The 24788-nt window shown below is 42.5% G+C and overlaps 1 protein-coding gene across 3 annotated transcripts in view; it reads right to left on the minus strand.

Annotated features, from left to right (window-relative positions):
- LOC141011735 (intermembrane lipid transfer protein VPS13B-like) overlaps window positions 1-24788 on the minus strand; it is a 353303-nt gene that overhangs the window by 85791 nt on the left and 242724 nt on the right. For all 3 annotated transcript variants that reach the window (XM_073484997.1, XM_073484995.1, XM_073484996.1), the window contains exons 35-38: window positions 11503-11844; window positions 10515-10929; window positions 9915-10052; window positions 2815-3210 (exon numbers count right to left, since the gene is read on the minus strand). In XM_073484997.1, coding sequence (XP_073341098.1) covers window positions 2815-3210; window positions 9915-10052; window positions 10515-10929; window positions 11503-11844 — 1291 coding nt within the window. The remainder of the gene's footprint in view (window positions 1-2814; window positions 3211-9914; window positions 10053-10514; window positions 10930-11502; window positions 11845-24788) is intronic.

The raw sequence follows: 24788 nt of genomic DNA on the forward strand, positions 1-24788 counted from the left end.
TATACAACATGCGTCATTTACTGAGCTCAGAGAGGTCTTAGCAGGAGGTTGGAGAAGAAAAAAAAGAAAATTTTTCAACTTGAGTCTAAGGCATAAGAGACCATACAACCAAGAGTTAGCTTTAGAGATCTTTTGAAACAATTACTTCAAGTTTTACTTCCTCATCCATCCCTGATCACACTGTAAAACTGAGGTGACAACACAGGTAATACTACAAAACTTTTACACTAGCTGATAGAAATTCTGACTAAGAATTGTTATGACCCTGGGTCATTATTTTGTGTATATTGTGTATACGGATATGTCCCTCCTCCTCCTAAGGTGTGAGCAGTCTCCTCTGAGTGTATGTGTGTGTGGGTGTGTGTGATTGATAGCAAGTTGGACCTACTGATTGGCTAGATCTGGCTGATTACCGACTCAGGATTGGTCAGAGGCAGGAGAGACGCCCTTTTGAAGCACCGGCTGACTGCAGTCTTCCCTCTCTCAACCTGTTTCCCCACATCCAACTAGGACTGGTGTCTAGTGTGTTAGTTGGTTTTCTGTGAGACCCAGTATAATTTATAATCTGATTGTCGTAACTCTGTACATAGAAAAGTGAGTGTGGTAGCCCAGTAGGAGGGAGAAGCCTTTTTGTTAACCCTTTTCTCCTGTTTTTCCTTATTTAGGAGTTAGGTAAGAATTTGTCTTTTTGTTACCATTTGTTGGTTTTGTGTTAGGAAGGTAGGGGGTTAGACTCTTTTTGTTTGTTGTTTTGGCTTTGTCTCCCTCTCAAGAGAAAATAAATGCTACCTTAAATATATATACCATGTGACACTGGCCTTCTTGGGAGTGGGAAGACTCGGGGAGAGCACATCATGTCATGTCTCTGGTTCCCCTAGACCAGGGGCGTAACATGATATACAGTTTGGGGGTCTATGTTTCTGGTTTAAGGATATAAAATTTAACATTTCTGTATTAAAATATCTAAATATCGCCTGATACTATAACTTTCGGCTAAGAGAAGGAAGTCGGTGAACACGACTAAACATATCGTGAATAAAATTTTAAAACATTACCTCACCCGAGAACATTTCTGCCAGAGTCATGTCAGACAGACTTTCATCTGCAATGATCATTGTTTAACAATAAATCCAATGATCCCATGCTACTTGTGTCTTTTGTTTTCTTTTGAATGAGAGACCCCTGTACGTTTAAGCCTAAAACTGAACCTAGGGTCTCTCAAGGTTTGAATAAATATTAGGGCTGAACGATTTGGGAAAAAAATTGCAATTTTTCTTACTGATATTGCGATTGAATTTGCAATTTTTTTTAAAGTGAAGCTTCAGTTCAATATACACAGTGTAATAGATTTAAATCGTCAAAGGTTGCTGCTGGATCAGAGGATGCCATTTTTCCGCACCATAAATCTAAAGTTTTACTTGGGTTTCATGTGTTGTTGTTGGTAGGCATATATGCAGTCGCCTTGGGCCATGTCTGATTGGTGAGCATGATTGGTACACGAGGAGCATGGCACTTCTGATTGGCGAGCATGACTGTCGGACTAGGACGACGGCATGAATTTGTAAAACCATTGACACACGTGTGTTAACGTGGGCCAGACGTGCATCCCGCAGCAAAATTAATCACAGCCTCTGCGATTTGCTAATCGTGTTGTTTCAAATCGCGATTTTTCATTTAAAATCGATTAATCATTCAGCACTAATAACTATGACAAAATTGGCTGGCCATCAGGGTAACAGCTGATATGTGTTTTGTTTTGTCACATCCTTTGGTGTTCAGTCATTTACTTATTATTTATAACAAATTAAGTGTGAATTTAAAGGAATAGTTCACTCTAGAACGAAGTTCAGTCATTATCGACTCACCCTCATGCTGATGAGAAATCCGGTGTAGTTTCTTATTCCTCAAAGTGCAGCTGGAGACCCGCGGGGGTACCCTCCTGCAGCAAAAATCCATATAACGGGCGTCAATGGTGTCCGAGACGAAAAGGTCCATAAAACTACACAAAAACTTTGTAATATTCTTCCATACTGCTCGTCCGCTGCAATCCAAATGTCCTGAAGTGGCGACATCCAGAGTCGAAACAATGTCATTTAGTACATTTTTCTAGCCTAAACAGTCACTATACTATATCTGCTGGAGGCACGCTCCCACATGCACGCAAGTCTCCCTCACAGCAGATTGCACTACGGAAGCCGCGCCAGACAAGATGAACGAGACTCGCGATAGATACACACCGGTATTTACATCCAGCTGTGAGCGACCGAGCGACACACAAACACAAGAGGGATCTGCCTGCACTAGTGATTTGAAACTTTGTATCTCACAGCAGGATGTAGATACCGGTGTGTATCTATCGCAAGTTCTTGTTGATCTTGTCTGGCGGGGCTTCCGTAGTGCAAGCGGCTGTGAGGGAGACTCGCATGCACGCGGGAGCGTGCCTCCAGGCAAATATAGTATAGTGACTGTTTAGGCTAGAAAAATGTACTAAATGACGTCGTTTCGAGTAAACCTTGGATCTCGCCACCTCAAGACATTTGGATTGCAGCGGACGAGCAGAATGGAGGAATATTACAAAGTTTTTGTGTAGTTTTATGGACCTTTTCGTCTCGGACACCATTGACGCCCGTTATATGGATTTTTGCTGCAGGAGGGTACCCCCGCGGGTCTCCAGCTGCACTTTGAGGAATAAGAAACTACACCGGACTTCTCATCAGCATGAGGGTGAGTCGATAATGACTGAACTTCGTTCTAGAGTGAACTATTCCTTTAATGTTTGTGCACCTGTGAAGCAGGTGTTTGCCTTTAACTCACCTTCTATCCTAGGCCCGGACTTCATGTTTAGACTTCCTGTCATGGCCGACACTGTTACTGTCACGCTGGGCCTCACTGGATGGGCCTCTGTCTCCATGACCACTACAATCTGGGCAGTGTGGAGGGAGACCTTATGGAAGGACAGCGCCAGGGCCCTGATGCTGCTGGCTTTGCCCAGGGCTGAGGCCTGATGATGTGTGTCTGAACGAGAAAGGCCAGCCCTAGGAAGTGTCTTCATAGGGGAGGACTGAGGGGTGGAGGAAGCAGATGGTGGTTTACTGGAGGTATCCCATGTGTGATTCGGTAGGACTTTCTTCAGGTAGGCTTTGGCCTGCTCCAGCTTCGCCAGTGTGGGGTTCATTTTCAGGGGGCGTGATAGCTCTACATTTAGCTCAGCTGTGGAGAGAGAGAGAAAGCGTGAGAGAGAGAGAGAGAGAGAGAGAGAGATGGAAAAAACAAAGACAATAAATTGTGATGGAAAGACACAAAACAAAATAATGGTTTTAACCGTGCAGTCAACAAAATACAAAAAGCAACTCCCTCTATGGACAATTTCGAAGCAGTCTCTCTTGAAATTGTGGGAGTATCTCTTGTGCTCATCCTGACATATTTATGAAGTGCTGAGTGAAAACGCAAACAGGGCAGGAAGTAGAGAGAGCAATGCTTTTAGGCAGGTAATAAAAACACGACTTTATTTTATAACGAAGCTACCTTATGACACAAGTCAAGTACACTGAGTGGTAAACACACTCTCCCCAGATCTCTGTGGGATTGTGTGTGTGTTCTGTTTGTATTAAGGAATGGGAAATTCATTTATTTTATATATATATATATATATATATATATATATATACAAACTTTTCATACATACACACACATACATATATATATATACATACTGTATATGTATATACTTATATGTGTATATTATGATTAGCAATCTAGTTATAGACTATTTAGTCTTTGTCAGTGCTGAAACAAGTCCTGTTAAACTCTGTTAGAGCCAGGACCCAAATTGAAAAAATTCACTGTTGCCCTCGCTCTTTAAAGCATACTCTTGTCATTTGGAAACCCACATAAACTGGGCACAATCCATTTGGGGTTTTTAAGAAAAGGCCGGTTTCCCTCGTGTCCCACTAAGCAAGATCTGTTGCTATCTAACCCATGGAATACTGCATGGTACCATGTCTCATAAATCAAACTTTGAACTCTTTTCTCTTCTTCTAATCACTCAGCTTTGCATGCAAGGACCTGTTAAAGAACAGCTGGGTCCAGTCTCAATCTGTTTCCCCTTGTCTTATATGCACATATATGCACACACACAATTACAGGCTGTCTCAGTGTAACATCCTGACGTGACACTGCAGAATAGCAGAAGAGAATCTTTTTCTAATGCCAGCCACATAAATCCAAGACTCCTCGGCTCTTCTTCTGTTCTGCCTCTCTCGCTCTCCGGTGCACTGCAGCCTTCAAACACTTGACTGGAATTTACAGAGACACATGAATTAACTCAATGCCGTTTTACACCACTTCCATTATCCCATTTTTCCACTTGGTCATGATGATGGGAGAGGGAAGCAGTTGAAAACAAGCGCAGCTGTTTTTCATGGTCTCATCAAGGCACCAGTGTTTGGAAGGTTTTTAAGGTTTTTAGGCCTCGCCTCTGTCTCCTTCCCAGGTAGGAGCACTGGATGACATGAGCGGGAGCGCTGCCAAGACAGGCAGACAGGCAAGTATCCACACACACACACACACACACACACACACACACACACACTCTGCCCTAAGGATTCTATCTCATTTAATCCAGTGGAAGTGCTGCACATGGTCAAATGGAAGTATGGCTGGAGAGAGGAATTGGAGGAAAGATAGGTGGAATTTGCTGTGCAATGTAGCTTATCATTTCCACTTGACTTATCACCAGGAAACTTTTCAGCGGTGGAATAAATAGCCCGTAGGCAGCTGTTCATCCAGGTTCCTCTGCTCTCCTCCTCTCTTTCACTCTTTCATTTACTTCCTCTGTTTTCATGTAGCTCATCCTTCTGTTTCTTTCTCAATCCTTTCTATCTTTTACCCCCCCCCCCCCTAATTATATAAAGCTGTCTCTGCTCACCCAGTCAGGGCCAGGACCGGGGCCTTGTCTGGCTCTCTGTACAGGGAGACCTGGTCCTCATTATCGATTGTCCTCCATGCCGAGGTCCCTCTCTTCCCCCTGCCCTGAAAAATTCATCCTACCCCAACACCCAGTCAGTTCTGGGGTGGCGGTAAGAGGTGTATTACCTGTTTAATCAGAAACCCATGTGGCTTGAGTGAGCAGTGCTAAGGATAAAGCTCACTGTAACCCCAGGGTTTTAATAATTGACTTACATAACTTTTCCTTGATTGAAGACATTCATGTCATTAGCCATTAGTAAAAAAGTCTGGTATACAGTATGCACTCTGGTGGCCCAGAATCATCCTTGCGACATCTTTCCTACCATCTGAAAAATGCTTACATTTGAATACAACCCATAGTCCAAAAAAGTTGGGAAGTTGTTTAAAATGTAAATAAAAACAGAATGCAGTCATTTGCAAACAAACCGTTTAGAGACATAGTTTGTTCCTGAACTCATGTAGTAATATCCTTTACACAACCATGTGTTTCATAAAGTGATGACTTGCTTGGGAAGGACAGAGGGGGGGAAGTCCCTTTCATCACTGAAGTTGATGAGATAAAAAATAAACATATTTATGATTTATATCAGGATCAAATATCTATTATATAGTATATAGTTGTTTCACATATTTGGATGAACTTTTATCATTCATGCAACCTCCTTTTTTATAACTCAAAGAGTAGAGAGGACAATAATGCAGCAATGATATTACCTGCAACTTCTTGTTAACTACAGACCATGCCAGTAAAGATGTTATAATTTCCTTCAAAAAAAATTATGTACTTTGGATGCAGCTTATGCAGTTTATTTATTAGTCCTAACATAATGCATCCCATTAAATAACTTGAGACATGTAACATCCTGCAGTTCAGCTGGCTGATGCACTTATCACTTCTAAATTTATGACAGATCAGTGAAAGGAAAATCTGTCAAATGACAGCAGGATTGTGTGTATCTGGATTTTAAATTGTGGGAACTCGGAAAGAACACTGCATGAGAACCCTGGAAGCGAAGGGGAACACAGTATCTGTACAGTTTACCCACCGGCTTTATTTGCTAACCGATGGAGCACATTTTTATTGAAGTGGCGCAATGTCAAAAGATGAATCTTTTGAGGAACTCCAATAAAATCGCACCACAGCATTATATGGCTTCAAGTCCCTCCGTACATTCGGTTGTTTCTCTGGAATTGATATGGGGGTGTGTGTAAGGCTGCCTTTACAGTGATGTTCCATATGGTTTCACTATCCAGGCAAAGAAGGCATAAAACGAGGACACTCATACCTCACAACAGAAAAATAAGAAGTAAAACATAAACAATTTACAAGCATGACAGACTTTTTTACAGACTAAGCTGCAAAAACCTATATTTATGGACTAAGATTTAATGCAGCACTCAAGACTTTCAACCAAATACAGTGCTGCACCTCTTTAACACTGTCAAGCAAACAACAGAATACCAAGAGGTTCAACACTGCTTTCAAATGTGCTTGTTATGATTTAGAATGGCAAAGAAAAACTGCAGAAATTTCTTTTTAAAAAAGGAAGGACATATTAATTATTGAACGAAATGTGGTGGCACTTTCATCACAAAGCAATGGGAGTCAAAGAAGGCTTTTTCCAGCAGTGGCAACCTCAAACATATGAGTGTTTTTATTGGGAACACCTTGTCTTCAGCTGTAAGAATAACAGCTATTTTAAGCTGGAAACTGTCAGTGGAAGGCCCTATGCAAAGAGCGAGCATCAAGCCTAGAGGTTAAGAGGTGTCGGTGGCGTTCACATACCTTTAAAGAACGGGCCTTAATGTGAACAGGCTGGCGAGAATCATAGACTGGCCCTTCTCAGGTGTCAGCCTCTATTAGCGCTGGAGAAAGTGGGAGATCAAGGTCTGACAGAGGGGCACATACACACACACACGTATACATCTCTGTAAAGTGGTGGGGAGATCAAATATGCTTATTACCCAGGTTGCTGCGCCTTTTTGGCGAGGTCATGCATGACGCCGTCCCTACTTTGAACCTGGTGTTGGGTGCTTGTGTGTGTGCAACCACCAAGAACATTGTTTTCATACCGACCCCACCTTTGATTTTTTCTTTTAGTTGACTTTTACGCTTGACTCTTCACAGCAGAACGCCTGTGTCAGACACAGGTGGCAGTGTGTTCAATTACACAGGGTATGTCTGTGTTTGTAAGGACCATCATTTTTTAGAGGGGTATCTGTAAAATCCCCGTCACAAAAAACCCCCAAAAAACCTCAACCTCATAAGGAAGGCCAGTGACACGCGCCTCAGATGCCATCTGACTCAAATTAGAGTAGTTCTGGACAGTTCGGAGGGGCACAGGTTTGTATACAGTAACTGACAACATTTCTGCAAACCCATAGCTTGACGGGAACCAGGCACGCGGGAGAGTAATGGTTCCAATTTGTTCTAGCTAATCTATCACCTGTTGCTTCTCTTGTCTCCAAGTGGTAGCAGTTACATCTCTGGACTCCTGCACTGACCCTCTCAATGAATGGAACTGAACAAGAAAGGTGAGAGAGGGAGTGATGAGAGTGTATGTGTGTGTTTGTGTGTTCGCTGGTCAATCTCTGAACCCTGCTCATGTTGAGAAAACACATACCCAACCCCTGCCTTTTTTGTGTTTGCTGGTCAAGCCTTGAACCCTCTTGGTTCTGAAAAATATGGCTTCCTTTATGTATCTGCATTAGAAGTGTTTATATGTATGTGTGTGTGTGTATGTGATGAGTGGCTGCTGAGTGAGGGTTAGTGCTGAAACACCACCCAGTATACAGTACACATGTTACAAGTGTTTCCCACCCGGCATCCTTGGAAGGGCAGCTTTGATTGGTCTTGCAGAATAAATGCTGCTGAAATTGCGAGCATATTGCTGTAAACACACAGCACGACGTGGCCTTGCAGCAGTCTGCTCTCTGTTTGCGCCTCGTTGAAATAAATCAAACGTGAAACATTGTCGAATCAAAGTAGAGCCGCCAGACATGATACATACACATTGCAGCACGCACACACATAGCGACAGACAGTTATAAAAACTTGCACATGCAAATAAACCATCTGTGAAAACACTGCAGGAGAGATAAATAAAATGCTATACTGTCTAAAATACAGGAATTAGTGTATTCCACAAGCCAGCCACTGATTCTCCTGCTCTTTATAATTTCCTCCTTTGCACCCCTATCCCTAAAGACGAATATCATCTCCACCAGAGAGTCTTCTAACCATAACAACTAACAGTTGAAAATGTGTGTGCGTGTGTGGGGGTGAAGGGGAACCAGTAGCATGTGTGGTCAATTCTAGATATTTCCAGCACAGCCTGACCTGGGGCAACCTCACACTGAGCCTGGATCCTGTCTGAGTCATATGGGAGAGTGTTGTTTATATGTGTGTGTGTATGTAACGCAAATGAATGTGAGTGATTATGATTGAAGTTATCCTACTGAGACAAGGATGCTCTTCACTAGTTCAAGGGAAACACCTGACTGTAATTGCACAAAGTCAACATCTGTGCCTCAACTAAACACTACAATCAGATGTAACCACGGCATAATGTAATTATCTTTAGAGATGTAACAGTAACCCTGTACAGTGAAACATCCTGTTAATATATTAAATCAAAGTTGTAAAATCAACACAGAACATGGTGCACTTTCTACTAAACAAATAAACTGAGTGAACCTAAATCCATTTAAATAATTATTTTTTTAATTAATTACAAAATTCTTATTTCTAAGGGAGATCTAATGTCAGTATACACTCTTTAAGTCTATCACTACTCACTACATCAATTTGCCTCTCATGTATGCAGTGACTTTCACTATAAAAGCTCGAAACATAAATTCTGATGTCATACGTGGAAAGATTACAATCGCTAAAATTTCACTGCTGGCATCATTGGGAATTAGCAGAGGGGTAGACGGACACTGTTGATGTGTGGCTGTATTGTGTGACTGCTGTGGTGTACAGAGAGCTGCATTGTGTTATGCTGTGTGATTCCAGGTGGAGAGAAGCTGAAGGCTTTCCACTGACAGCAGGGAGGGATGCCTGTGGCGGACAAGGGGGCTTTACGCTTCCACGTACTATCATCCATTATACCTACATTTTAGTTCTGGAGCTCATTTTTGTGTGCTGTACATGAACATTATGTGTTTATGATTGTATGTATGTGGAAGAAAGACATATTATATGCCAAAGTACGTCGATAGTTGGGTGTCAGTGTGTGTGTGTGTGTGTGTGTGTGTGTGTGTGTGTGTATCTGCAGCATCTGGCCTGCTGGGTTCAGGAGGCTGAACTCTGAAGGATGTCCTGCGCCTACACACACTCTCCATGAAACCCTCACAGGGATAACAAGCTTGCACACACTCACACACTTAAAAGCCCACTCACACTTTTATTCATTGCGGTTCTATCTGAGTAGGATGTCGGCCACACCTTTAGGTCAACAACCTTAGCTTAAAGCTCATATGGATTTCATATTAGTCTAAAAATAGACGACCAAACCCTGTGAAAGGCAAATACACATGAGAATGACGTTACACACACACACACAAGTGCACACGCACATGCCCTCTCTCTCGCTCACACACACACACACACACACACACACACACACACACACACACACACACACACACACACACACACACACACACACACACAAACAAAGTGAGTTATAGAAGCAACATCAGTGGCCTACATCCGCAATGTCATTTAGATTTCTCATCATCTGCGCATACAGCAGAAGAGTAGGCCTTAGTGTTTGCCTCTGGTATGTGTTTGTTCAGCGTGTACATGTGGACATTTCCCCTGACAAGCGATCAAATGCAGAACGGATGCTTTAAAATAGTAGACGAGCACGTTAGCGTGAGTGTACAGAAGTTGCATGTGTTGAACAGTGTGTTTGTGTTCGTTTGGGCGTGATCCCCACCTGGGCCATTGAGGAAATCTTTGATCTGGAGGCAGAGCAGAGGGGGAGGGATGCCCGTTTTATTGTCCACCTCTCCTGCTACTGTCTGAAGCCAAAACACATTGTAGTCGAGAGACTCTGGAAGAGTCTTTCCTGGGTCTGATGAAAGATCAAGAGATTAAGAAAGAGACAAAAAAGAGGAGAAAAGGTGCATGAGGAAAGGAAGAGAACAAGACATGCTTTTAACATATTTAACATTAATAGATTTTATATTTACTTGTTTGTTAGTCTATCTTTGTGTATATAAAGGGTTGGTAGAAAAGTTGTATTTGCTGTACTTACTACAAGGAACTTTTATCTGCTTATGAAATAGCCTCAGTTTAACATGGTTGCTTCTATACTATAAGCAAACAAGACAATCAGCGAGAAGATTGGTTATTTCTATACAGACAGATTATAAACAGGTTATAGCCTGAGAAAACGTAGCTGCTGTAGTCTGGTGGTACGGTACAAAACACAAAAGTTCCTTGTAGTGTCTAAGTCCCATCCGTAACTCTAACAGGTTCCATTCACCTCTTCCCCACACCATTTAATCCATCCTCCTCTCCAGATCTCTCTTACCCAGACACTTGTAGTCAGAAGCTACTCCTCTTAAGGCAACGTCAAACACAGACAGCTCCATCCTCTGCTTACGATGGTGGCAGCTGAGCAGAGCAGAAGGTTGCATCACCTGGAGGTACAGGAGGGGTTCCAGCACCTGGTCGCCAGCCCCTCTTCTCCCGGGCTGTCTCACAATGGTCACACCCAACGCTTGTCGGGCCGAGGAGCGGCTGGGATTTGGCAGGCCATCCAAGGAGAGCAGGCTGCCTCTCAGCAGTGGGGAGGCTGGCTGGGACGTGTTGCTGTTGAGGATATCATCAGCAGTCAGGCCAGCGAGGGAATCTTGGGCAGCCGGGGCTGGGTCTGGAGTCGGAGATGTAGAGGCTGGAGGAGACTCAGACAGGATGTCAGGCTGGTTTAGGGCACTCTTTCCCACCTACAACAGATGCAGACAGATAATTTCGTACTGCGCCAGAATTCATTCATTCAATTCTTTGAGGCATTGTTTCAGGTAGCTGCTGGAAACTTTACTGAGGATTTTTGGTCCATCATGATTCACCAGCATCACCAGTTTATATAGATGCTGTTGACCCCATTCATACATCAAATCATTGCTTGGAGGAACTAGTTGTTTACAATAAAACTGCCACTCTGGTGTAGATGTGAGCAAAAAGACATTACCAGGAAAGCAAACCTTACAGTTCTAAATGTGTCTATTTTGTGTGGGACAGCGTTAGGCTGGTGCCCAGAAGTCTTTAACTTTCATATCTGCATTGATCACATTACCAATCTTATAAATTTGGACTGTATGAAATTACTTTCATCAACCACTTAAAGTAATTCCAAATTAGAAGGTAGATTTGAAGACTTTGTTATATTGATCCTTTGTACTTACACACAAATACAATCCTCACATTATGGTATAAATAATTATAAATACATGGACAACTGACAAATCTAGGGCCGTCTGATAAGAGAGCTTTCATGTCACAGGCTTTTTTTTTTTTACCTTATCCCCTGGCTCCTTCTTCTCGGGTGTGCTGGGGGTGTCCGAGGATGAGGGAAGGGCCTTTGGGGGACTGGAGCAGGCATAGGTCATGACAGACAGCCTACTAGCGGTGACGAAGATGTCAAAAGGGATGAAGCTGAGGTTCTTGGTGATGGTGGACTTGTGGGAAGGCCTTGCGATGCAGTGGTGGCTGGCCCCGCTTTGCTGCTCTATTTGGACGATGCGAATACGAGCACTGTCGCTACCAAAGCCGCTGTCCTGCCCTGTCCCGCTGTGACGAGATGAGGAGTCAACACCTGACACAGGGTCTCGACTGCCACGCTTCTGCTCACTCCGACGCACCTGCATGGAGAAAGAGTGGAAGGTACGGCTGAGTTCACACTGATGCTGACTTTTTGAGCCTTGAAGTCAGCTAGAGATGACTTTTAGTGGCCTTTCTGTAAAACGTGCTTTACTTTGTCACTAAACATCGTCAGTAAAAGACCTTTTCTAAAGGTAGAAACTATAAATTAAAAGTCTCTATATAATGCACAAACTTACTGACCACATACACACAATATCATTGAGTGGGCAGCTGCATATTGGGCTAAAAAGGCTTTTGAAGAAGTTACTTACTTACTAAAAATGTTTTTCATGTTAAAGAACATCATATTAAAAGTTGTTTCATATATTTATGTGATATAATTTGTGCTTTTACAAAAAAGATAGTGTTATGAAGGGCTGAATTATTGAGCCAGAACAGTAACATGTGTATCTGTCCACATATTCAGAATTGCTTCTGTTCAGTTCAGTTCAGTTCTTTTTCTTGACCGCTTTATCCGTGAGGGTCGCGGGGATGTTGCCACTTTATCCCCCCTTTCGGGGGGTTGCGGGGGTTACTGGGGCCAAATCCAGTGTTCATATGGGCGGAGGCCAGGGTATATCCCTGGATGAGTCGCCAGCTCATCGCAGGGCCCTCTGACGGCAGAGGCTGCCACACAAGGTGCCAACTGCGCGTCAGGAGCAATTTCGGGGTTCAGTATCTTGCTCAAGGATACTTCGGCATGTAGCTCAGTTCCGCCCAGGGGAGCCGGGGTTCGCCTGCTCTACCCACTGAGCCACAGCCGCCCCATTGCTTCTGCAATGCTTCCTTTACTCCTGTTGAAAGAACGAAAAGGCGGGAAGGTGAAAGAGTGGAAGGGAGGAAGAGAAGAGAAAGAGGGAGAAAAAACTGTCCTTCACCTGTGTGTCTATTCTCTTATGTCTGTGACATATTCTACAGATACAGACATTAAAACTGTAGTGAAACGCTGGTATGATGTCAATATGACTGTCTACAGGATGTTTTCAGGTCAATTTTGGCGAGATCCGCGTGCAGCCTCGATTGACAAACGCATGAGAAGCCTGACTCACAACACCAGTGTGGCGGCCCTAACCTGTTAAGATGGATGCCTAAATGAAAAGAAAGACCTTATGCCACGCACACGCGCTTCTCAAACAGCCAATGTGGCCAGCCTGTTAGTGTGCAGAAATGCAAATTACACTCTCCCTGCCTCTCCCCTCTCAAAACCTCATCTCCACGCCAAACCAGTGACAGAAAGTTGAAACTGAAAATCAGTGCCACTGAAAAAAAGAAGACATGGTAAAAAATCCTGTCACTGAAAAAAGACAGACATGAAGGATAAATCAGAAGATTGTCATTGAAAAACATGTGAAAATCCCCCAAAATGGCAAAATAAAATAAAATAATCTTTAATGTCTGTGTTTTATTTTTCAATGTATTTTTTTTCAGTGCCAAATATTTGTTTCAGTGTCAATACAACTTTTTCAAATACAAATGTTTCAATGCCAATTTGAAACAGTTGAAAATGAAGATTTCTTTCGTTCCCTGGCACAAAAGGAATATATACATGACAATACAAACTGAATCAGCATCAGCCAAACTGTAATATTTAACATCATATCTGCCCAGAATTTCACAATCAGTGCATCCCTAATAAATATCATGAATATAGGCCCTTAGACATGAAAGTATGGAATCGCAATCACACACACACACCAAAAGGGGCAGCTGATACCTGAGTGACTACACACCCCTACACCCCTAAACATGTGCAACAGCTTGATAAATGTGATGAACATGAGTATTCAATTAGCATCATAAAAAACTGCTTTATCTCAAACCAGACCAAGATGCTGTGAAGTGCTGAAATGGATCTGGATAAGAACGTTTTCTTCTTCTTCTGCAAAGTTTGTTTCTTATTTGGATCCTGGCTTTACAAGAGGACACAAACCAAATAACTTGCTTGATTGAAACCATGGACAAATTGACCAAAGAAGGAGAGCGTCATATAGCCACAGAGACATTAAAGGCATGCTTTGGGACTTTTTCTGTGGTCTTAAAATCATTTTGCACTTCTTGCAATATTGGAAATGTCTTTGAAAAAGGGCCTCACCCCGGCAAATCGAATTGTTTCGTGCAGTGACTGTGGTATTGTGTATAAAGCAGCCGAGATTTTATGCTTGGCTCCGACTAACGGATGTCGGGAGAGTTCCAGCCGTTGTGGCAATAAAAAGCTCTCAGTGACAGATGATATAAATCAATGTGAGTAGGTTGCTGAGTTTCAAGCGACAATGAAAACAGGCATCTTTATTCTGCTACCAAAGCATGCCATCTTCAAGACTATAAAGAAGCCGCCACTGGCTCCCATGGGACAGGAATGAGACAAACACATAAAACTAAATGCTACCTAGCAAATAATAAATTACTGGACATGTTTATATAGGGCTGACACGTGTGGGTAAAAAGCTGGAATAAACAGAAGCGTTTACTTTTCAAAAATTTCCCAAGTGCATGGAAAATATTTTGTAGATGTTGAGAAAAAAACACTTGAAGCCACCCCCACAAAAACACTCCCTTTTCACTCATACAGCAGAGCTTTTTAGCCTGAGACACAAGTAAATATACAGAAAAACAGCAGGCGGAGAGGGCACATGTGAACATGTGAGACAGTTTCAGTTCAACCACTGCATCGCATCAATTAAACACTTCTCCTGCAGGCTTGTCAGGTGCATCATTAACAGACTTGAGTCTATTAATCATCATCATTGCCAATAACATGTCCAACAATTTAACTCCATTAATGAGGGCATTCCCCCATATTTCCCTTACATGTTAATGGGTACAATGTCGGTTTCAATTAGCTACTGCCATTTTTGAGACATGATTATGATGAACTGAAAAATAGAGTATAGATTTTTGAACAGACTCAAGGTATGTCCCATCCTAGCCCACCCTCGTCTGTTCCTGCAACCTGCACATGTTTGCTATTACAGCATGTACACCCAGCTGCCCCACCTCCCCCTCTACATCGCTCCCTCCTACCCACTCCATGAGAATTTCAAATGTATATTATTGCTGTGGTGGAGATAGTGTTTCAAGACCTCCAGGCAAATACTAAACCCACTGGCAGCACATTAGACAGAATACTTGACTTATTAGATATTTCCTATTCTAAACAGTGTCATCAAAGGCTAAGAACAAGAGCCATATAAAACGCTGCGGCAAGCCTGCCTGCCTGCCCGTTCTATTCACCCAGGCTCATGTGTGGGGCTTCCATAGGATCGGCCCTGCCAGATCCCTCTCCTTTCCCTGGCCTAATGAGGACAGGATGTGTGCACTTCTTTTCTGTAGAAATGTAAGATTTTCCAAGCAATGGGGAGGGGAGAAAAGACAGAAAAGGGCCTGGACCTGTCTCCATGTGTGTTGTGTTAAGCTGGTGAAACTTGTATTGAGGTTAGGAGGTATTTGAAAAGGTATTCAGCACAGGCAAAAACGTCCACTCCAAGGAGCACCCCAAGTTTGGAAGGGACAAATAAGCTGCACAGCAGCTGGGAAAGAGCAAGAGCCAGGAGAAACTGCCAGATACTCTTTACGCTCCTCTGTCTCTCTTCCCAAGCTTAGGCTGTACACATGCATTTACAATTACAGCAAATACCCCGTCTTCTCTTTAAGCACCACTACTGAGAGAGTGCCCCCTAAGCAAATTCTTGGTCTATATTTAGATGTACTTACAAGTGGAATAACGGATAATGGGGAACACAATTGGGGGCGTAGAGGGAAAGAGACAATGAGAGAACATGCCGCAGCACACAGTTGTCCATATAGTTACGATCAACGCATGCAATCAGTGCATTCACAAACATGTACAAATAAACACACATGAAGTCAGTTGCTTTCCCAGGGTTTGATCTCAGCTCTAGTTCTAAAGCACATAAGTGGATTCCTTACTGTGTTTCTAAGATTAGTTATATTCCCATTGTGCTTACTCACTGAAAAAGAGAACAAGTATACACATAAAACATAAACCTATGGCTCTGTAGTCTATATGCTTTAACCTTTCGCCAATTTATTCATTGACAGAGGGCAATAAATTCAGAATACAAACATGCACTGCAGCGGCAGGCCTGCTCCCAGCTGAAATCCCCTTTTCCAACCATTACTTTCTATTATATTATATAATAGCTGTACTGAAGCACTGTTTCCAGATCCCAGTGCAATCTTTCTCTGGACATAGTTGATCATGATCATGAACGTGTGTCTACACACACATACACACAACACCCCCCCAACCCCCATCGGCCAATCATGAGGTCATGCCGTCAGAGTCTCTAGGCAGAACATTCTGGAAAATGGAGGATAATCCCTAAAGTGTGAAACCATGAGTCTCCCAAGTGCCAATCATATCAGAGTGCATCTGTACGACTTCTGACCCCTATTTCTGTCAGTATAACTCAGAACAGCTTGGCTAGAGGAAGGCTAATATGCGGAAGCAAATGTCACATCATCCAAATGCCACCCGTTTATACTGTTGGCTGGCTAGTGGAATATGACAACATAACTTTTACATCTAAATACCACATATGCAGCTGATTTTTTCCAGATGAATGAAATGAATAGGTTGCAATTCAGGTTCAGAGATCAGGGAACATGAAAATCTTGACGTTTTAAGATGGTAGAGAAATCCATGGTAGTCGACAGGAGAGAATATAATAAATAAAGTCAGAGTAACAAAGGTGACAATCATTCCTTTCAAAAGGGTCCATTTAACAGGCACATATGCTCGCTGAAGTCAAACTATATATAAAAAAATCTTCAAGGGTACCCAAGTTTACTTCAGGAACAAGAAAAGAAGAAAGGAAAATAAATAAATAAATAAAAATCTGCTACTAGCCTGTATGTAGTAATACATGTGAAGGAAATGCATGGGTAAGTACAAAATGCCACTAAAAACACAAAAGGATTGTAACAGCATAGCATTAATAATAATGTTGACATAATCAAAGCACTGTTGCATGGAAAGGCTGGCTGATAATTGTAGGAGAAGATCAAGGCAGCTGTTTGAAAAGAACATGAACACTAGGGCTGATCGAAGGTGTCAGCAACTTGACATCATTTGAGAATTACAAAGTTTTTCAAAGAAAACTTTCAAGTATGTGAGGACAGAGTTGTCACAGAAACAGATTTCAGGCTAAATCTTTTACTATATCATCTTTTCTGCACATGTATTATATTTCCATTTTTAGCCGTCACCCCCTCAGGTTTCCCAGTCCTGGTAAAATATATGTTTGTTTATTAACTTTAACAGATACGACAGTTAATGTGAAAAGAAAACAAGCTACAATTAATAGCATTTTTTAACCTAAATGAAAGCAGTGCCAGTGGTTGCAGTAGTCAGGTGAGGTCATTTTAGCAAACTGAGCTGCTTGTCATGCATTTCATGTTGAAAAATTGTTATTGTTTATCACAGTTTTCCCATGTAACTCCAGCAGAATTACTATTGAAAAACATGGAAGTCATATCACTAACTCTTTTTGACAGTACTATTCATTTGAGCTACTTGCTCGCAGGAGGACTGCATGGAAATTAACTTCTGTATCTTGACTACATCAGAGTTTACAGGTTAAGCCCCTGCTGTGCTACCCACTATTGTTTACCAGAACCATAAAGCTGATTGCCGGCCCCTGTGCTTTTGTGCTAATGGAAGAAAACCTCAATGCAGAAAAACCTCATCTTAATCAAAAATAACAACAATAATACTTAACCAAATGCCATAAAGGCCGCAATTCATTCTCTCATTTTCTTGTGGAAAACAGAGGGGGGAAGACATTTATTATATGAAGTCACCGCTCTTTGTACGGCATAACAGCGGTCACAAAGCAAAAAAGGGCATCAAAGGCAGTCATTTAATACATTCGACTTTGTTTCAATAACAAAGGCAACCTGCTATGCACTTCAACTGAACCACAACAAAGAAGCACTGGAAGGTCGCGACCCCAGAGCTCGCAAATGGATGCCGAGTGCTTGAGAGTTACTGTCAACTGTATTTTAAACACAGCGTACTCCAAAGCTCAGGGCACCGAGTGGGGTCATTTTAACAAGCTCCCTCCACTCAGTAATGCTGGTGGGTGGGTTTACTCTTCCAGGGTTTAACAGCGTGTTTTTTGAAAGGAGCATAAGAGACAATATCCTTTTCGTCCTCCCTCCTCACAATCCAGACCCCAAAGCATCTTTCCTTTGTCCCTCTATCTGTGCTTTGGACCAACAACGTGAGAACGTTTTGCTTACCATGTCAGAAAAATTGCTTGATCCCCTGATGCCACGTTACATACGGGGGGAAAAGCAAACATCCGTGTGACAGTAATAATTTATGCGTGTTGACATTCCTAAAGCGCTGGGTCAGTTGGAACACTTTCCGTCCGGAAAGACCTACTGGAGGAGAAGTGAGGAGAGGCAAGGACTCAGTATGACGTGGCTGGTCTGAATAGAGGAATGCCTGTGAAACACCTAACAGAAGAAACAAAGAAAAGATGAACAGACAAGAAAACATGAAGACAGAGATGATGTTCTTCAGTTTTCAGCTGCTTTATGGCTTGGAAAAGCCCTGGCTCGAAAACAAAGATGCAAAACGATAAAGGCTGGAGAATGAAAAGAAAAATTGTGAAAGAGTGAGTTAATGTAGTCCATCTGGGGATCTACACTACAGTGCTCAACAAAAACCTGGCTCTGAGAAATGTGGCAGCCAAGGCCTCTGTTTTATAATTGACTGAACTTCAAAACGAGTTCTCTCCAACCCTTGCACATGACATTAGTTTGTTTACAAATATTTTGCCACAAATAGAATGCAAACTGCCATTGCTTAGTGAAGCACAGCTGCATCCAGAGCTCTGACTTCCAGCAGGTTGCAGAACTGTGCTCAACATGTGGAGTTTGAAGCCGAGGCCTTCACCGTACGACTTCAGGCTTTCAAAGGAACTCGCCAGACCCGCCGTGCCCTGCTCGTAAGCTTAGGCAATCATGAATGATTTAAAAGGTCTGACACCTCCCTTAAAGCTCAACAGGAGACTTATCGCTTCAGTCATCCTAAAAAGATCCCCCAGTCTTAACCATAACCATGATTCAGATCCACCAATCAAATACAATGCTTTGGTTAGGGGTGATTGTGAGGAGAGGCAGAAATTACCCCATATTGCTACAATAACACTGGCTGTTTGTATAAGCAGGATGCGATGTTGTTGTATTAGTCAGTGAAGGAAGTGTTCAAAAATGCCAGAAGACAATTTCTAGATTAACACCAAGTGTGTTAGTGAAAACAAACAAAGGGGAAAAGTGGCTCGACCGTCATGATGTAAGTATTCAGAAATGATACACAGACTTTCTCTGTTCATACAACCTAATCTCTTGGCTGGAATCAGATGCTGCTGAATGGACTTTATTACCAAATGCGCAATCATTAATGATAAACAAGATATGGTAAACAAAATATGGACAGTAAATACAGCGAAAGTTTATGATAAAGTTATCATGGGGCTAAAGCTAGATGGAGGACTTGGCAAAATGAATGAGGCTGATAAATAGACGAATGGTCTTCCTACATGTAATACAAAAACATCTATATTAACCCCTTGTCCTACATCCCTGGAACGGTGCAACCAGACTCCTAACTTTTTATTTGGTGACTGATTAAATTAAGATGAAAGCCAGATGTAGAGAAACGTGTAATTAGACGACACACTACAGCAAAAGTGAAAGTGAATGAGAGACAGAAACACCCTGGGGTCTTTTTTAATTGCTGTGAACCCGGCCTCCATAGCAGCAGAGTCATCCTCAGACTTTCTTTCCTTTGTCCTCTCCTCTTTCTTTCCATGGGAATGGAGGAGAGAACAACTGGCTCTCATTAGCTGTCACCGTCCCCATTTAGCTTTGAGATTTGTGTGGGGGTAATTTTCTAATCTAATATTCAGGCTCCAGCGTTTACACATGCCAAGAATCCCTAAGTGAGGTGGGCTTGATGGTGACGGTGGCGTCTGAAAGCTGGGGGTGTGAAGTGTCTGTCTGTCTGTGGTTGAGCTACTGTGAGAAATCCTGCATGGGAGTATGTGCAATACCATTTTACACCAAAACTAGCGCCTATATACAGGTTTTAAAAAAAAATAATAATAGGCGATTGACTGATATCCCATTACCAGTTTGTCTGTTTTTTTTCTGTGTTGTGCCTATTTGACATCACGGATGTGCCAGATAACAGGACACAATAGAAAGCAGCATGGAAGCCAATGACAATGTTACAAGTGGTTACATTTTTATATCATTTACTTCTGTCATGAACGCAGATGAATGGAAAACAATTTGCATTTCAACATCCAAAACGTCATTGTGCATCATAGCATCATGACGGAAAAGAGTCAGAAATTAGCGTGTCCACCTGGGTTGCATGTTTCCATCACAGCCGAATGGAGCTGGAGCCGACAAACACCTGTGACTACTGCAGAGTCATGTGACCCCGAAATGAATGCCAATTGTACCCTTTCCCACTGAAGATAAAACGCCAGATGTTACTGGGTGTTAGTGAGTTTTTTGTTCAGTGTGAAAGTGGTATCAGAGAATGTGTAAGCTTTAGAGTGCCATCTGTGTTTTTGGTCCATAGATAGAATGAATGAATGTAAATTATTTTCAGACATGTGAAAACAAAACAAAAAGTTAAATTAGTTCAACAAATAAGCAAAGTATATTCCATTAACAAGCATCGGCATGCCTGAAAAGGAGTAGGAAAAAGTATATACTTATTATTTTTTAATCATAATCAATTGACTGTAAGACGAATTCAATGCAATGCATTTCTTCTTTTACTTTATCATCGTTTATATTTGGTGGGTAATGCAAAGTGTGGCGATGCACCACAATTCACAATACACAGTGAAAACACATCCTCAGTACAGCAGAGAGCATTGTAGCAGAGTAATCATCAGGTTTCAGCTTGGCCCTCAAGATCACTCATCCAAAATTTCAACTTAACATCATTAGCTTTGGCATTATGTTCTCAACAAACAAACAACAGAAGAGACTTCAAACTGCACTGTCTTCAGCATGAGCTTGGTGGTTCATGAAAACAGACGTCTGAGAGACTTCAAAAAGCAGCGGAGATGCCTTTCATTAGGTCATAAAGCGTTCTTCTGAAGCAGCTCCCCGCGCTGCCTGGCGGCCATGTCTGTATTCTGTGCTTTAGTAACGCAGTCGTAGGGAAACAGCAACAGCGGGGAAAACAACTTCGACCCGAGGTGAGATGAGGATGTTTGGAGCAGGACAGGGGTGGGAGGTGTAGGGTTGAGGGGGGCAGATGAGCCCCAGGTGGTCTGCTGAGGACTGTGAGCGATGCTGCTGTGATCAGCCCACACCCTGGGGAGCCAGCACACACACCAGTCTGTACATACATTCAAAAACGAGCACAAAAACACACGCGCGCACACGCACGCACGCACGCACGCACACGCACACACACACACACACACACACACACACACACAGAAGATTCCATAAAAATTCAAAGAGCGGCGCAAAGACAAGAACAATCCTGGCTCACTGTCTATTTACAGAGCTGAAATTAGAAGAGGAGGATTGAAGTAATCTTCCTTTAATTTCTCTCTGGATCTGCTCCCAGGGCAGAGTGAGACAAAGGCTCTGATGTGCTGTATGTTAGGTTCTCAGAGGAGAATGATGCAAGACCCCCTGTCCCCTCATCTGGGTCAGTGGAGAGGGCCTTGATGAGGGGGACATAGAGGACAAGGCTCGAGGACACATCGGTACGAGAGAAGACCAAAGTTAAACTACGGACGAAAATAGATGAGCACAAAAACAACATGCAGATCATAGAACACCTTGGCTGAATTGGACAAGCACATTTCATGAGGACGTTGCGGGAGAGAAACAATTTCAGGTGTTTAAGACTTGGGGATTCAGATGCAGAATTTAGCATGGAAGGGACACCTGCAATACTTAAAACTGTAAAATGAGCTCATCATCACACACTTCAAATTTTTTCTGTTCTGGCAGAAGTACTGGCAAATCAAAATACTGTAACTCAAATGAACACGGTATCAAAAATTGATTTTAGCTAGTGAACTATTCCAAGTGTTTGAATATGTGAGGTGTGTGTATGATGATTCATCTTTGTCATGCACGTCTGAACCACTGGAGCAGCTCCAAACAGACAAACTGAAACAGGTGAGGTATAAAATCAAACCCACCTCTTGATTATCCAAAACATCTGAGCTATGGGTCTCAAGCGGCTATATGGCACCTATCTGTGCATATCTATCATTGTTTAAACTTCATTTGGGTTTACATGCCTCTATCAGGTTTCAGGGCCAGTCACAAGCCTTAGGAACAAAGCCACCATTCATTTCATGCATACATTCATAGATAGCACTCAAGTTATACATAGATTCATGTTTGGGTTGTCAAAACATGAACTTGAAGAAACATGTGACACAAAAAGACAGTTCTTAAAGTAAACACTCACTTAAGAAACAGATTTTACAGTTAGGGCTACGACTTATGTCTATTCCATTATTAACGTATTTCTCAATTATTTTGTAAATAATTGATTAATTGGTTGACCTGTAAACTGTCTATAATTGTGAAAAGAGCCCTTAAGTTTCTTGTTTGTAACTTGAATATCCCCATTTAGAATTAATGTATCATTATGGAGTGACTGTGATGATTTTGTAGGAGACCAACATTGGCCCTGTTTTATCTGATAAATTGATCAAGAGTTATTGCGATTTGAGGTTCACTGTGTGAGCCTGTATGTCACTCTCGAGCAACAAACTCCCTCGTATCCAAGAACCCTTAAATTGGACTAAATTAGACATACTTCTCTTGTCGATCTCATGGAATATGAGAATCTTGTGAGTTTTGTTTTGTATCAAGCAGCAAAAGCGATGTAGCATGACTTGGTTGAGTTAATTTGCCCTACATTTGCCTTTGCTTTGACATTGCCCATCCTGTGATGTGACTATTGGGGATGCGCACATTGCAAAGTCGATGCTAAAACGATATATTGTGCAGCTATAGCGGGAACGGTTGTTTGTCTCTATAGCTCAGCCCTGTGATGAACTGGCGACCTTTGCAGGGTGTACTCAGCATCTCGCCCAATGTCAGCTGGGCAAGCAATTACAGATGATGGATGGATGATTAATCAATTAATCATTTAAGCACTAAATAAAGTGTTGGGTGACTCTGATTAAGACTGAATGGTGGGACTATTGAAATATTTACCCCTATGTGGCCTGGATAATAGAGTAGCAGTGAGATGTGGAAAAAAAGTAGAAAATGTGCCTGCACCCATGGAAAATCCAAAAAAGCCTGGAATGATGTGTGAATTTTGTTTTAGGGTAAATATTTAGTTTAATGAGAGCGGTCCAAGAGGAACTCGGTAGTGCTGCAGTCAACCACAGGACTTGAAAAATCACAGTTAGGAAGAGGCAGAGACTGTACATTTCTACAGTCAAATGCAACATTTAAATCCACATACATGTACGCACGAACATGTAAACCCACTCCCACATGATTTTTCTCCACCATCCTGGTTACAGAGAGAGAACCCAATACTCTCCATCACCTGTTATTCTAGGTGGGATCTTGCTTATACAGGTGTAGAGAAAAAAAAATCTGTTTCCTCTTTTCACCTCTTCAGACAAAAATTCTGATCTTTTTCACTGAACAAAGTCTACTATGGTGTGTGTACATATGTGTCTGTTCTAGTTGGCCTGGTGTGCCCTGCTTTTACTAGTCCCCTGGGTGTGTGACCCTGTTTCCCTTGAAGGCACAGAGAGGGGGCACTTCTGACTCCTCCTCACCTGAGTCGACACCCGATCCTGGGTTTCATGGTGGGGGCCCCGCTGCCTCTGCTCAAAGGCGCCGTTTGTTTCCAGCCTCTAATAGAATTCCAACGTTTGTGATTTTATCTGGAGTTTTCACGCCAATTTTGCCAAAACCGATTGAGGAGAGAGCAAATTCAGCTGCTACTGATCTCAAATAGATCAAGTTTCCAAGGGGCCAATTTAAGAATGTGCCACGGTTATGCTTTGAGAAGACGGTTAGTTGGAGTGCCTGGGCTGAACAGGGAAGGTGAGTTGTTATGACTGGCTGTCAATTAGCAGTTGATTCACACAGGAGGGTCAGTGAGACATGGACAAAAATGGGAAAAAAAGATACGGTTTCATAACAAGAGAAGGGCAGTGAGATGAACACTGGCTATGAAAATATGTATGTTTAAGATAAGCTGAGACAACGACGCTTACTTAGCAGATGTAAGGCAGCCAAAATGGAAAAGGAGATGGCTGCACAGGGAGCCTTATTTATTATTACTCTCAGCAGCAACAGGGCGAAGGAAAATAGTCCTATGCAGGATGGGAAGAGGTCAGGGTGAAAGGGATCTGGCCCTCAGAGAGGGTTAATAGCCAAGCAGACTGGTTAAGAGCTGACCTCTCAGGACCGTCAGCTCCCACATTTACAGACAAATACTTTGGACAGAGCCAGCAATCAAAGCAAACACCAGAATCATAGTCTCTTTTTCTCACTTTGTCATGCCTCATCTCTGCGGATTTCTCCCTTACTCCTTGTTCCCTCTTTGTGTTCTCTGTCATTTGGCCATCCTCTCTCAAGCTGTCTCCACTCTCTTACCGTCCGCTCTGTTCCTTTTCCATGCTTTGGATTTTAACTCTCATCTTATGTCTCCCTATTTCTGTTGGCCAGCAGAGCGCATAAAAGCTCCTCTGACACCTCACTGTCCTGGAAAGATCGGAGGTCGAGAGAGAAACTGCAGTTCTCAAAGCTCAACAGCTACGAGACAATATGAAACACTCATCACAAAGAGGAGTGATCTTGGAAATGGTTTACTTTAAAACATACACAGACAAGGATCCAGCCCCAGGTCGCTCACCGAGCCAAGCTTGTCAACAACACC

The sequence above is a fragment of the Pagrus major genome, chromosome 17, assembly GCF_040436345.1.
Source record: "Pagrus major chromosome 17, Pma_NU_1.0".
Classification (NCBI taxonomy): Eukaryota; Metazoa; Chordata; class Actinopteri; order Spariformes; family Sparidae; genus Pagrus; species Pagrus major.